The sequence below is a fragment of the Mastigoproctus giganteus genome, chromosome 7 (genome assembly GCF_048544385.1).
Source record: "Mastigoproctus giganteus isolate SK-2022 chromosome 7, ASM4854438v1, whole genome shotgun sequence".
NCBI lineage: Eukaryota > Metazoa > Arthropoda > Arachnida > Uropygi > Thelyphonidae > Mastigoproctus > Mastigoproctus giganteus.
In genome coordinates, this window is record NC_143581.1 from 76,018,784 (window position 1) to 76,033,090 (window position 14,307).

At 37.0% G+C, this 14,307-nt stretch overlaps 1 protein-coding gene across 1 annotated transcript in view; it reads right to left on the reverse strand.

The window, feature by feature from the left end:
• Helz (Helicase with zinc finger) overlaps positions 1–14,307 on the reverse strand; it is a 509,821-nt gene that overhangs the window by 299,876 nt on the left and 195,638 nt on the right. The window contains exon 6 of the mRNA XM_090378353.1: positions 12,755–12,971. Within this exon, the coding sequence (XP_090234479.1) occupies positions 12,755–12,971 (217 nt within the window). The remainder of the gene's footprint in view (positions 1–12,754; positions 12,972–14,307) is intronic.

Below are 14,307 nucleotides of genomic sequence, written 5' to 3' on the forward strand. Positions count from 1 at the left end.
TGAAAGGTATGTGCACCAATAATGCTCAGCAACAATAATAATGCCTTGAAGAATTAATTGTAACTCATATGCCAATGTTGAAATTTTGGACAGTGCACATGATTCTCTTCATTGCTCTTGGGTGGAAGCACTCCACGTAACTATGCGAAGTTTCGACATTAATCACAATCATGGAATCCACATACATCCATGGAAAATGCATGGGATGCATATAAATTATCAAGCGACTCAGAAGCCTATGGCAGATATAAGCTAGTCTGTAATCAGGTCACAAAGGAGGTTAGGCAGGCGAAGGCAGATTACGAGAAATCTTTGGCAAAGGATGCTAAGAAAAATAGCAAGGATTTCTTTACTTATATAGACTCTAAAAGGAAGGGATGAATCTGTTTGGTCCACTTGATATTGATGGTTGGACTGTTGATGATCCTGCTCAGATAGCAAACAAACTGAATGAGTATTTTGCATCTACATTCACACATGAGGAGTTTCTAAGGTTTGAAAAGGGCAGAAGGTTATCAAATTGTAGCAGGGTGCTTAATGATTTTGTAATAACTGAGAGCAAAGTGGAGGAGAAATTGTTGAAGTTAAACATAAGAAAAGCACCTGGGGTGGATGGGATCTATCCAGCTATATTAAAGGAGGCGGCAAAGCAACTAAGCAAACCCTTAGCCATAATTATGAGAGCATCCTTGGACTCAGGGGAGGTCCCCACAGACTGGAGATGTGCAAAGGTATCCCCAATTAACAAAGGGGGATCGAAGGGTGACGAGTAATTACAGACCAGTTAGTGTAACTTCTGTTCCTGGTAAAATAATGAAGTCACTGGTTAAAGATGCATTGCAGGATCATCTAGACAAGACTGCAGCAATAATTCAGACAGAGCATGGGTCTGTTAAGGGAAAGTCTTGTCTGACAAATTTGATAGGATATTATCAACCCCGGGGGCTCACCTGGTGAGTATGGGTTTGGGAAACCCAGGATCCTGATCTGGATATCCTCATTCTTCTCTTTCTTGGTGATTCCTTTGTACTCTCTCTCTCTCTCTCTCTCTCTCCTCTCTCTCTCTCTCTCTCTCAGGGGGTAACTCAGGAATTTTTTTTTTTTGGCTGTTGCAGCATAAGCCTTAGGCTTCCTTGTACCATACGGCTAATAATAATAAATAATAAATAAATATATGATGTGGTTACAAAGGAACTGGATGCAAAAAATAATTTTGATATCATATATTTGGATTTCAGGAAAGCTTATGAAACTGTTGTGCATGGAAGCCTATTGTACAAACTGGAGCAGAATGGTATTAAGGGTAAGTTGCTACAATGGATAAAAGGATGGTTGAGTGGGAGAAGACAGAGGGTGGTAATCAATGGGTACTGCTCTTCATGGACTAATGTTATCATTGGAGTCCCACAGGGTTCGGTGTTGGGTCCACTGTTGTTTAGTATATTTATCAATGATATTGATGAAGGTATATCAGGCTTAGTGTCAAGTTTGCAGATGATACACAGGTTGGCAGGGTTCTTAATGACAGTAATGGTAGTGTGCTACTGCAACAGGATCTAGATAATTTGGACAGATGGGCTAAGAAGTGGCAACTGAAGTTTAACCTTGATAAATGCAAAGTACTGCTTATGTGTAGAAGTAACCCCAGAGAAACATACCAACTGTGTGGTATTACACTTAAGGTGGTAGAAAATGAAAAAGATCTGGGAGTAATTGAGCAGTCAGATATGAAGTTTTCTGAGTCTGAGCAATGCAGACAGGCTGCCAGGGTAGGCCATGGGGTTTTGTTAATGATATATAAGAATTTTGCTAGCAGGGAAAAGGAGGTGATTGTCCCTCTGTATAAGGCAATGGTCAGGCCAAACCTTGAGTACTGCATACAGGTCTGGAGACCTCATTTAAGGAAGGATGTAGATTTGCTTGAGTGTGTACAGAGAAGGGCAACAAGATTGGTGAAGGGAATGACGGGATCCTCTTACCAAGAGAGGCTTAAGTTCTGCAAATTGCAGTGGTTGGAGACTAGGCACCTGCGCAGTGATCTGATTGAGGTGTATAAGGCCTTAAAGTGTTTAGCATGCTGAATTCTGATGGGATCCTTCCACTTGTTCAGATTATGAACCTAAGGGGGCATAAATTCAAATAAAGAAAGACAGATGTAGAATAGATGTGTGGAAATTTGCCTTTAGCCAGTGGGTGGTTAATTGCTGGAACAAACAAACTTCCATCTGTTGTTGTGGAAGTTAATAGGTTAAATCAATTTAAGGAGGAACTGGACAGGCATTTGGAGGAAACGGTGCGATTTTTTTTTTTTTTTTTTTTTTGGCTGATGCTACAGAAGTTCATACACTTGCTTTCTTGCATCACATGCCACTACTACTACTATCCCATTATGGAAGTGAGTATTTGAAAGCATGACAAGCATCGGCAACTTACAACATGACAAATGTACATTGTCCTACATCCACAAGGAGCACAAGTCTGATTGATGTCATCTGTACCTTTCTTTTTACTTTTTTTTTTTTTTTTTTTTGTTGTTGCCTTTCAAAGTCTACGTTGGTGTGCAGTAGCATGTGTTGTGATATGTTTTCTGGTTCTGCAATATAATGATGATAGGTCATAATACTCATTTGTAAAGTTGATAAAGGAATCACCTTTAATTATTTTTTAATTATATTTTAATAAAGGTTTGATTTCTTATGTTTTGTCAGTAGTTGCAAGATTTCTTTCAGTAATCTATCCAATACTAGTTCGTGAGAAACTTAAACCTCATCTTAAATTTGCCATTTTAAAGAAAATCAATTTCAACAGTGTGGCATACATGATCTTCAATAGCACTTTCAAAAACCTATTTATTTATGATTTAAATTATATTCTGCTTGAAATTGTCACACCAAGCACAAGTTTCCTTAAGGATATTTCCTCCGAGGAAGTGAGATCAGATATATTTGACCCCAGGGGCTCACATCTGGTGAGTATGGGCTTGGCACACCCAGTGTCCTGAGCTGGATATCATCATTCTTCTCTTTCTTGGTGATTTCCTTCTACTTCTCTCTCTCTCAGGGTAACTCGGAAATTTTTTTTGGCTGATGCAGCATAAGCCTCAGGCTTCCTTGCACTATATGGCTAGTTGTAATAATATATGAAAAGAGAGCATAAAGGAACTGTGCTTCACAGTGTGATAATGGACACATGCTTTGAAGGGTAGGAATCAGGTGACAGTTTTTTTTTTTTTTTTTTTTAATAGAACGATTTGCTGACAGATGAATCTGAGATGTTTGGAGAACTTTAGTTCCCATCTATAAGCATAATGGTACAGGGTTTGGTTTAATGCTGATCAGTTTGGGTTTTGTTCCTGGACAGTCAACAGAAGAGACACCTTCACCTTGAAGCAATAAATAAGAAATTTAAAAAGAACAGGAAGGATTTGATCCACTGATCCGGGGAAAGTTTATGACAGAGAGGCTATCTGGTAGATGCTGGATAGAAAATTAGTACTGGTGAGGCATATTGAAATTATTCAGGAGTGTGATGAGAGAGAGAGAGAAATCTGCATGAGCAGTTCAAACTTATAATGAACTTCTGCTCTGAACTCATTCCTCTTCATTTGATTTTGGATGAACTAACTAAAGAATTGTGCTTTACCCTTCAAAGCTGATATAGCATCAACTGACTATATGTAGGAAGGAATCACTTTAAAAATAGCATCATGGAAGGGATATATGGAGAATAAGGGTTTTAAAATTAGTGAAATATATGAAATGTGACTTTAACAAAGGAAAAGTGCGAATGTTGTGAGGCGACATTATAATTACCACATAATGAGTGGCTGGAAGAAATAAATGATGGATATGCCATAAAATTTTTCAATCGTGTGGAGTTTTAAAAGTAATGCTGCTTTCCTGTAACAATCTTGACTGACAACATGAATGCATTGTGTTGTATCATAACATCTGGTGAGTTATTAGTGCAACAGTTGTTACATTCCACAGTGTTTCATATCTGTTTTACAAAACCTATCTTTCAAAGGTAAGGTGAACAACATTTCATGTGTTAAGACAAATGTGTGGTTTTTTTTTTTTTTTTTTTGTTAGTTGTTGGCGCACCGGCGTCTGTGGCCATAATGCACCTCCCAAAGTTTTTGCATTTTACTCTGATTCAAGCCCGAGGCGGGATTCGAACCCGTGACCTTTGGGTTGCAAGGCAGGATCTTTGCCCAACTGGTTAGCCCGGTCGGTCAAATGTGTGTAACAGAATTATTTTGCACAAGCAATGAGTCGGTGAAAAAGTGCTTGATGATGCTGGAGGTAGGAGACCAAGCTATGCTATTACAGATGTAGCTATAAGGAAAGATGAGCAACTGTTGAACATGGACAGATGATTACCACCAAGGAATTCATCTGACAATTTAAATTTTTCGCCAGAACTACATTATGACAGTGAGATCAGAGGCAAGCTGAGTGTATTCAACACTGGGTTGCTAGTAATGTCAATGATGACCAAATTGAATGTACAGGGATGCTTGTCAGTGAAATGCGACTCACTAAAACAAATCATTGATTTTTTTTTTTTATCATCCATAATCAGCTATGATGCACCTTGGACCAGTCACTATGACAAAATAAAAGCAGCTGCCAAGTTTTTTGGAACACAAAACTTTGGCTCCATCAAAGAAATTTTGCACAGCACCTTCACTTGAAAAAGTTGTGTTGAAAAAGTGATGCCACAATTGTGTGTGTGTGTGTGCGTGTGCGCGTGTGTGTGCGTGTGCATGTGCTGACTCTGAAGGCATGATTTTTGCCACCTTACACTTCAGCACTAGGTTTTTTTTTTTTTTTTTATGTGAACCCCAAACACGAGAGGTATTAGAACCTATAGTACTTAGTACCGTGCTTGGGTTGGAGGTTGAGAAGACGAAAGAAGATATTTGTTGACATTGGACTTGAACTTCTGTAGATTGTAATTTTCAGGAAATACGTATGAAGGAAGGTTGTTCCAGAAAATAGCAGTTGAATGAATAAATGAGGAAGATGAAAAGTTGGTTCTGTGGGTTTGAAGTTGAACAGTAAATGGATGTTGGCTGGTGGCGGCACGTGTTCGGACTGTTTTGAAAGAGAGAGCGGGAATTATAGAAGCCAATTCAGAAGAACAGTGCCCATGGAAATATCTGTAGAAGAGGCATGCAGCAGAAACAGTACGTCTGTGAGAAAGCGAGTGGAGAGACTCTGTTAAAGATGAATCATTAATTAACCTAACTGCCCTCTTCTGAATGGAATCAAGAAGCCTGAGAGAGGTTTTGGGGGCACCACCCCAAATGTGGGAACAATATTTCATGGCAGGGCGGATTTGCGATTTATACAGAGTGAGCAGCTGTTTGGAAGAAAAGTAACGCCGAGAGCGAAAGAGAAAACCAAGTTTTTTAGATGCAGAGGAAGCAATATTTGTAATGTGCTTGTGCCAAGAGAGATTAGAAGTCAGGGTAATTCCCAAAAGAGATATATCCTTTTGCCTAGAAATTGGAGTGTCACTAAAGATAAGCATAGGAGCAGAAGAATCCTTTTTGCGAGATATAAGACAAGACTGAGTTTTAGAAGGGTTGAAATCAACTAAGTTGTCTTTGCCCCACTGGAGAATTACCTGAAGATCGGCATTTAAGGAATTGGTAGCAGATTTTCGAGAAGTTGAAGCTGATTGAGCAGGGTAAGGTTTCTCAAAATGGAAAGTTGAATGCAATGTGCTATCATCGGCAAAACTGTGGATAGGATTTCCAGTCAATGGAAGAAGGTCATTGATATACAAGAGGAAAAGAGTGGGGGAAAGAACTGAACCTTGGGGGACACCGGCATTAGCGGAGAAGTTAGAAGACAGAGAGCCATCTACCATCACCCTCAGTGAGCGATCAGAGAGAAAACTGGATAACCAATTACTAAAAACAGTTGGCAAACCATAAGATGGAAGCTTGTTTAGAAGACCTTTATGCCAAACACGATCGAAAGCCTTTGAGATGTCAAGAGCAACTACTTGGGTTTCACCGAACCTTTACTACTTTACTACCTCTACCTAGCACTAGGTTTGCATAATAATTAACATTTTCAGTAAACTGAAAAAGGGAATTATTATGCAAAGACACTTAAAATTTATTTACAGCATATAATTCAAAAAGAAACACTGGATACAACAGTGCTTTTTGCTTCAATCCATATAATAAAGGCTGATTACCTGTGAGTTATTCTGTGGTACTACTTCAAATCCAGGTACACCATTTACCTTTCATTTACCACTTTTCATTACTAAAAGTATGCTAGTAATAACAGCCAGAATGGACATAATTATTAAGCTACCAAGATAAAAATGAACGATTTCTTGAAAACATCAAAATATTGCAGACAACAAAAAATAAATAAATAAAATTTAAAAAAAATAATAAAATAAAATAACTGTTCATTCATAACATCAGACACGTGGAACTGTACGTGACAATAATATTCCGGTTACATCCCCATGTGAAATAGGTCTGACCACAGATGGAAAAATGTGGACCATTTTAAAATTATACTTTTATCATTTGGCAATTTTAGTCAGAATGAAAAAAAAAAAAAAAAAAAAAAAAAAGGTCACTTATATGAGGGGTGCTTGAAAATTTGTGGCCTAAGTATGAAGGATTTATTTCAGGAGTCTGTAAAGTTACTTTTCAATGTAGTCCCCTCCTCCCCTTTGGAGTCAACACACTTTTTGCCTCCAATGCTGTAATGTATTGATTCCAGCTGCAAAGAAATTTTTTCTTGGGTCTTGAGGAATGCATCCACTGCAGAAAGTACATCAGTGTTGGTGGGAAAATGGATGCCAGCCAGGTATTTTTTCAGTTTAGGAAACAGGTGACGGAGATGCTAGATCTGGTAAATACGGGCTCAAAGATTTCAAAGCTGCATGCACGCAGTGCAGCCATGGCAATGACAGACTTCCGAGCTTGTGAAGGCACATTGTTCTGGTGGGACAAGACTTCTTTGCTCTTTTTTTCCCCCTCTGCATTTGTTCTTTGATATTTTCATATAAATGCCTCCTCATGCCCCTGTGGGTCTGACCTTTCTGAAGGTAATCCATCAAGTAGCAACCTACCAGCATCCCAAAAAAACGGATACCATCACCTTGCCAGCAGAAGCAATTGACTTAGCTTTCTTTGTAAGTGGAAGAAGAGATGTTTTTCCACTGTTTGAACTGCTTCTTTGTTTCTGGCTGCAAGTGAGGAACTCTGTCTCATCCATGCTCACAAACCTTGCAAGAAAATTTGTTGGATCTCCATGAAAACAATACAAATGTTCACTTGACTTGAAAACTCTTGTGCATTTTTGTCAACAACTTTAGAAACCATCACGCTGACATCTTTCTCACAGCAAGACTTCTGTTATTATGTGGTACACATGTTCACATTAAGATGCTAAAGGCACTGGCAATGTACCACTGCTAATGTACCAATGATCGGTACTCCTCGCCTGATCATGCACACTGTCAACAACTTGTGGAGTGATGGACATTGCCAGTCTTCTACAGTGTGAGTCATCTTCCAGGCTATATATCCCTTGTTTAAATTCTGCTGCCCACTTCTTAACCATAAAATAGGAAGGAGCATTCTCCCTGAATGCTGCAACCATATCCTCATGAATGCCTTTGGCACTAATCCCTTTTCTCAAATATTGGATGACTGAATTGTGCCCGATTTTGTCCATCTTTCCACATTCACACACCATTAACTCTGGGCCTATAATAATAATAATAAAAAAAAGATATTACTGAAACTGCATTTGTGGGTTACCATTTGAAGTGTTATACATTAAGTGGAAATTATTTTTTTCTGTATCACTACCCTTTCAATCCCCCCCCCGTGCATCACTGCCCATGACAATGATATCTTGAAGAGTTCTAGTTAGGTGTGAAGGAAGGTCTTAAACTAATCATCTGTGTTTTTAGTGACAGAACTGTGCTATAGTGATTTCAACGTTTTTAAAATCAGAGATGTAATGATGTATTTCTTGAGAAATATTGCATTTTAAATCCAGTTGGTAATGGTAAATGAATAAAGAAAGAAAGAACAGCGGCCATTCTGCCAATCAGGATGTCACTCAGCATACTTCAAGTGAGAAAAGGTGTGTGTGTGTGTGTGTGTGTGTGTGTGTGTGTGTGTGTGTGTGTGTGTGTGTGTGTGTGTGTGAAGGGGGAGGGAGTCCTTTTAATAAATTGAAAGATAAAAGGTATACTAGTTTGAAGATATCCCACAGAAGAGTAGTTAATAACACAGAGGTAATGATCATAACTATTCTTTATTAACTATTATGACGCATTCAGGGACAAAAGTATCCACGCACTAGTCAAAGAATTTTCAGCCCCAAGAAATAAGTTTTTGGAGAAATCGTCAATTTATTGATCTAATTGTCATATTAAATCATACTCTAAATAGCTTTATAGTCCTAGTCAAGCTCATCATTTTATTTTTTAATTTAAATAGAAGTTCTGTAGGCTACTATTTAATATAAGCAGAACCTTTGTATCATTCGAATCTGCCACCACTGTTATAGTTACAGAGTGAGTGGTAGGAGAATTCAAAATTTTTTAATTGTGGTAAATAGGTGCTCTAGATTGGTGTTAGTTGGATAATATTGTTATATACAATAATTAAATTTTAACTTTAAGCATAATGGTATAGCCTAATACACGTAACACAAACTTGGTAGCATGTTACTATTAATTCAACGTAACTGATGTATCAATAAGAACTTTTGAATTTTAATTATATATAATTAACAACATAAACTTCATAGCATTACCGGTGTACAGTTATTACCACATTAGATATATTCGTTTAGTGTGAAGTATTTTTAATTATATTGAATTTGACCAAAATCATGCCTGAGACCAGAGCAGTAAAGCAAAGGGCTCAAGCTAACAGGATTGTCGTGGCTCTGGAGAGAACCGAAGGGGGCAGTTGTCCTCCAAATCGCAGCCATATGATATGTAGTTTGTTTGATGTTTGCAGGGCTATCAGGAATGGGTCATGATATTGAGGAGGGGAGGGGGGGGATGTGCTTGAAGTAAAGAGTGTGAGGATATTAGGCACCAACTCAGCATTGTTATGGACCTTTATGACAGATGCCCTCGAAGAAATTAAATTGGTGGACCATTAAGCCCTCAAAACTGCCCACATAAATCCCAGATCTTGCACTTGTTCATCAGACAAGCCCCAAGGCAGAATGCACTGGTTACACAGGAGCTACTTGTTGTCAGTGACTCTATTGTCAGGGAAATGGGAAATATATTGTGCAAAAAGGATAGGTGAAACAGGATCAGGGTATGTCTAGAAGGGTACAAAAGTTGACATTGTAGAACAGATATCTCTTAAGAACATCTCTTAAGGGCACAAAACGTAATACTGTTGTACACATTGGCACTTATATGACATTAAGAGTACGAGATCTGCAGATTTACTTAACAAGTATAGGGCTATATTGAAAATAACTCATGAGTTAGGGTTAAATTTGAAGTTGTCTGACCCAGACATAATACGAATATGAAGAGAGCCTTGTCAATCGATGTGGCCCTGGAAAGATTGTTCAAGGCTCATGGGGTAGAATGTTTCTCAGTTTGGTCTGTACTTGTTAACAGGAGAGACTGCTTCTACAGGGATGGGATACACTTAAATAGAAAGGGTGCAAAGATATTTGCTGATGCAATCGAGGCAGTGTTATGAGGATAGGAAAACTGTTAGCTAGATACGCCAACTAATATATAAAAAATAGCTGCAGGCAGAGGTGAAATTGATTCTTGCACTGCTTCTATAGGAATGAGCAGCAGCCCCGAAAGCATAGTGCTGGGGACACTCCAAAAACAGATGTGAGTCATTGTGAAAGAAGTAAATACATGAGCTGTGTTTAGGGTAACTAAGAGTAAGAACAGTTATAGATATACTTGCATGTACACCAATGCTTAGTATAGTAAATAAATTTGATGAATTTAAAGTACTGGTCAACGCATCAACAATCTGAATATGGGGAGTACAATATAAACAGAAAGGATAGGAGGGGGGAAGAGTTATGTTCTTAGATAAGAAGCATATAAAATCTAAGGCAGTATATCCAGTTGACATGGGCAGCCAGTGTACTGTTGAATCAGTTTGGTGTGACATAAGTACTGTAAAAGCAAAAATTAGAGTAGAAGTGTGTTACAGGTCTAATTACTCTGATGAAAACAATGAACAGCCGTACAGAGAAACAGAGTGAGCCAGTAAATCAGAATGTCTTCTAATGGAGAATTTCAATTTTCCAGATATCGAAACTGAAACTTGGGGGTTGGTCCCTTGCAGATTAGCAAGACTTGTGGATTTATTGGGTGACTGCTTTCTACAGCAGTATGTTAAAAAGGCAACAAGAGGGAGTAATACTGTCAATAGTGATTATCAATAGTGATTATTCATTAAGAATCTGCAGATAAAAGAACCAGTAGGCGGCAGTGAACACAGTGTATTGATTTGCGATTTATGTAAAGCTGTAACTACCACCAAGAGTAAAGGGAGGTGTTTTTGCTTTCGTAAAGGTGACTACAGTGTTCTCAGACAGTTTGGAAATTCTATACAGTAGGATCAACTGATATTACCATCAGCAAATTCTAAATGGGAAGCATTGAAGGAATTCATCATAGAAGGTACTGTGCTTTCCTTAGCAACTAAGAAATACTCTTCAAGGTTTAGGCCCATATAAACTGATCAGACTTGTGGCTGAGAAGAAAAGTGCATGGGATGCATATAAATTATCAGGCAACAGAGAAACCTATGGCAGAAATACTAGTCTATAATTAAGTCACAAAGAAGGTCAGTGAAGTGAAGTCAGATTACAAGAAATCTTTGGAGAAGGATGCAAAGAAAAACAGGAAAGACTTTGTTACTTATGTAAACTCTAGAAAGAAGGGGATGAATCAGATTGGTCCACTGGATATTGATGGTTTGACTGCTAACGATACTGCTCACGTTGCTGATAAACTAAATGAGTATTTTGTATCTATATTCACACATGATGAATTCTTTATGGAAGGGGATACCAAAAGTTTATCAAGCTCTAACAGGGAACTAATTAATTTTGTTATAACTGAGAGGAAAATGGAAGAGAAATTGTTGAAATTAAACATAAGAAAGGCACCTGTGATGGATGAGATCTACCCAGTTATATCACAGGAGGAAGCGAAGGAAGTAAGCAAATCCTTAGCCATAATTATGAGCATGTCCTTGGATTCAAGGGGTCCCTGTGGACTGGAGATGTGCAAATGTATCCCGAGTTCACAAAGGGGAACAAAGGTTTACCTTCAGTTCCACGGAAAACAATGGCATCACTGGTAAAAGAAGTATGGGCAGATCTCGATTAACGTGATTAATTCGTCCTGTGAGGGCATCACACAAAACGGAAATGCATTAATCAAATATAATAATCAATAGAAAAAATAACTGGTCTGTGACCTGCAGGAATGTATACAAAGAATTTTAAAAATACTTTTTAAATAACTTTTTTACTGTATACCATGTAAAAGATAATGAAAATAACTATAGAATTAAATGTTTATTACATAAAATACAGAATGAAGAAACTATTTGTTACGGAAATATTTGAACAGGGTTGCTTTTTTTTTTTTTTAATCAATCAATTTCCGATAGCTGAACAACAATCTTCTCTAGGCCCTGGCAAAATAAATATCGCAGAGAAACTCAAACCTTTTGTTTGAGGTTCTCTGTGACGAAAGATTTCATCGAGTTCTTTTACCGTTATCTCTTTTTCAGTAACATTTTCATCTGGGTCATTTAAAAATTTAGTTTTTTTTTTTTTTTTTTTTGCATTAAAAATTATAATTTTTAAATGCATGTCTGCACATGACTTTATTATCAGGAGACAAAGAAGTAACACATCTGCTTCCAATGGTTGATGGAACACACTGAGGTGTGCAGCAGAGAAACACTTGTTTATTGACTTTCTGATGCAAAGAAAGTTTAAAGCCCAATTCAAATCTTTTCAATTATCACATAAAAAAGATTGCGTTAACTGGAAATTTGCATTGTGTAAAGTGGTATGGTTTTTTCAAATAGGGTTAACTGAAAAACACGTTAATTGAACTAGTGTTATGCGAGGCCTGGCTCTAATGCAGGATTATCTAGACAAGGCCACAATTATACTTCAAACAACACAGCACTATTAAGGGGAAATCTTGATTGATTACTAGACCAATTTCCAGACCAAAGTCAAAACTTCTAGTTCATGGGATGAAAAAATTTCACAAAAATACATATTATAATTATCAGTAATATGAGCCCAACTTAGAAAACCCATAGTGTAGTTTCATATAATTTAAACAAAATTATATCATTTATTATATAATTTAAACAAAAATATATCATTTATCATATAATTTAAACAAAATTGATGGGGAAAGATGCCTGATGTAGCCCAGTGGTCAGGAGCAAGATTGCATAGCACGCGCTCCTTGAGTGGACCGGAGTTCAAGCCCGTGCTACTAAATAAGATAAATATTTGTATTGACGATTTATTGTAAACTCTACTGACTTGGTTGTCATGCTGGAGTATAAACAGAAATTTTTTTTATATATTGGGGGGATGGTGCCATTTTCATATTAAAAAGAAAAGGAGAAGGAAAAAAAATTCATCTGTCAGAGGCAGTATTAGTGACAGAGGGTTAAGAATTTAAGGTACACTCTCAACTTAATACTTACTCTGTTTGGTTTCTTCTTTTCTGGAGAAACAGGTGAAATAAAAGCTGTATTACAGCTAGTCAAAATAAGCCTTCCAGGAGCAGAATCTTCAGATAAAACTGAAGTTAATTTCAGTGCAGCATATAACTCATTGTTCTGGGCAAACCGCACTACAGCAGTAGTTTTAGAATACAGCTGGTAACTGTGAGTCAGAACAAGGTTAACACGTACATTAAACCTAAAATACAAACATAATGTATATAAACACTGCAATTTTTTAGACAAATTCAATATATATATAAAATTTTATTATTATTTTTTTTTTTTTTTTTATATTTGAAACACAAGTTTAAAATAAACATAAAAAATTTCTCTGGTACGGACAGTCACTAATGATACTTAGTTATCAGTTATAACTTAACTTAGCTACAGTTAACTTATTAAAATTTAGTTATAAAATGTTACTGACCTTACTTTGACTTCACAATAGCAATAACAGACAAAAGAAAAAGTTATTTTACAGTGCATGTGATGCAAGATATTCTCAAACTCAATGCATGAACAATTCCTTCAATGCAAAACCTGCTGCACAGCACATCACAAATAACAGGGTGATCTCCAGTGGAAATGTGGTTTATTCTTACAACTAAATAGTGTTTTGATTTTAGTTATGTGCTGTTTTGCATTTTAGATTTCATTTGCCAGACTATTTCTATGATAAGAAAATTAAGTACTGCAGATATTTCTGGTTAAAACAAAGAAACAAAAAAAAAAAAACCCTTAAAATTGAAAATGTGTTTGTTTAAGGATATAGTGGCATGAAAACTATTATCACAAAAATGTGTCTTGGTTAAAATTCTAGGTGGAATTATAATCAATATAATATTTCAATGGCATGCTGCACTGATTATCTTTATCAAAATATGTGAAATGAAAGCACCTCATCTATATAGGAGCTATTTATACTAATAGAATCTAACAATCACATGTTTAATGATTTTTTATGAAATTAAAATACTATTACACCACGCTGAAGGGTAGTTCCAAACTGCCACCAGTAGCATAGATGAGGTGCCAATGACCAACTAAATAGGAAGCAAAAATTAAAATTACAATAAAGATAAAAGCTAGAAAAGAATAAATAATTCATGTAACTCATGAGCCAAAATCATTATGTCCACTTACATAATACCATGTTAAGCTGCCTGTCACCATGATAACTGCTTGCACCTAGCATAGCATTGACTCCATAAGACTGGAAGGTGGTTCAGGTATTCTGGACTAGCAGGATAGGGCAGAACATCCATGAGTAAGGCACTGGCTTGGAGCGATGAATGATGTGTATCACTGCATCCCACAGATTTCAACGGGACTGATGACAGGGGAATTTAGTGGTAAGTGGAGCACACAAAATGTTTGAACACGAACCTCAAACCATTCCTGCACAATGCGGTTCTTGTGAGATAAGGAATTGTCTTGCTAAAAGAGTCCAGTGCCAAGTGTTATCCTACATGATGCTACATGGTCACCATGCAGGATAACACTTCGTTTGAAACAATGCAGATATAAGATCT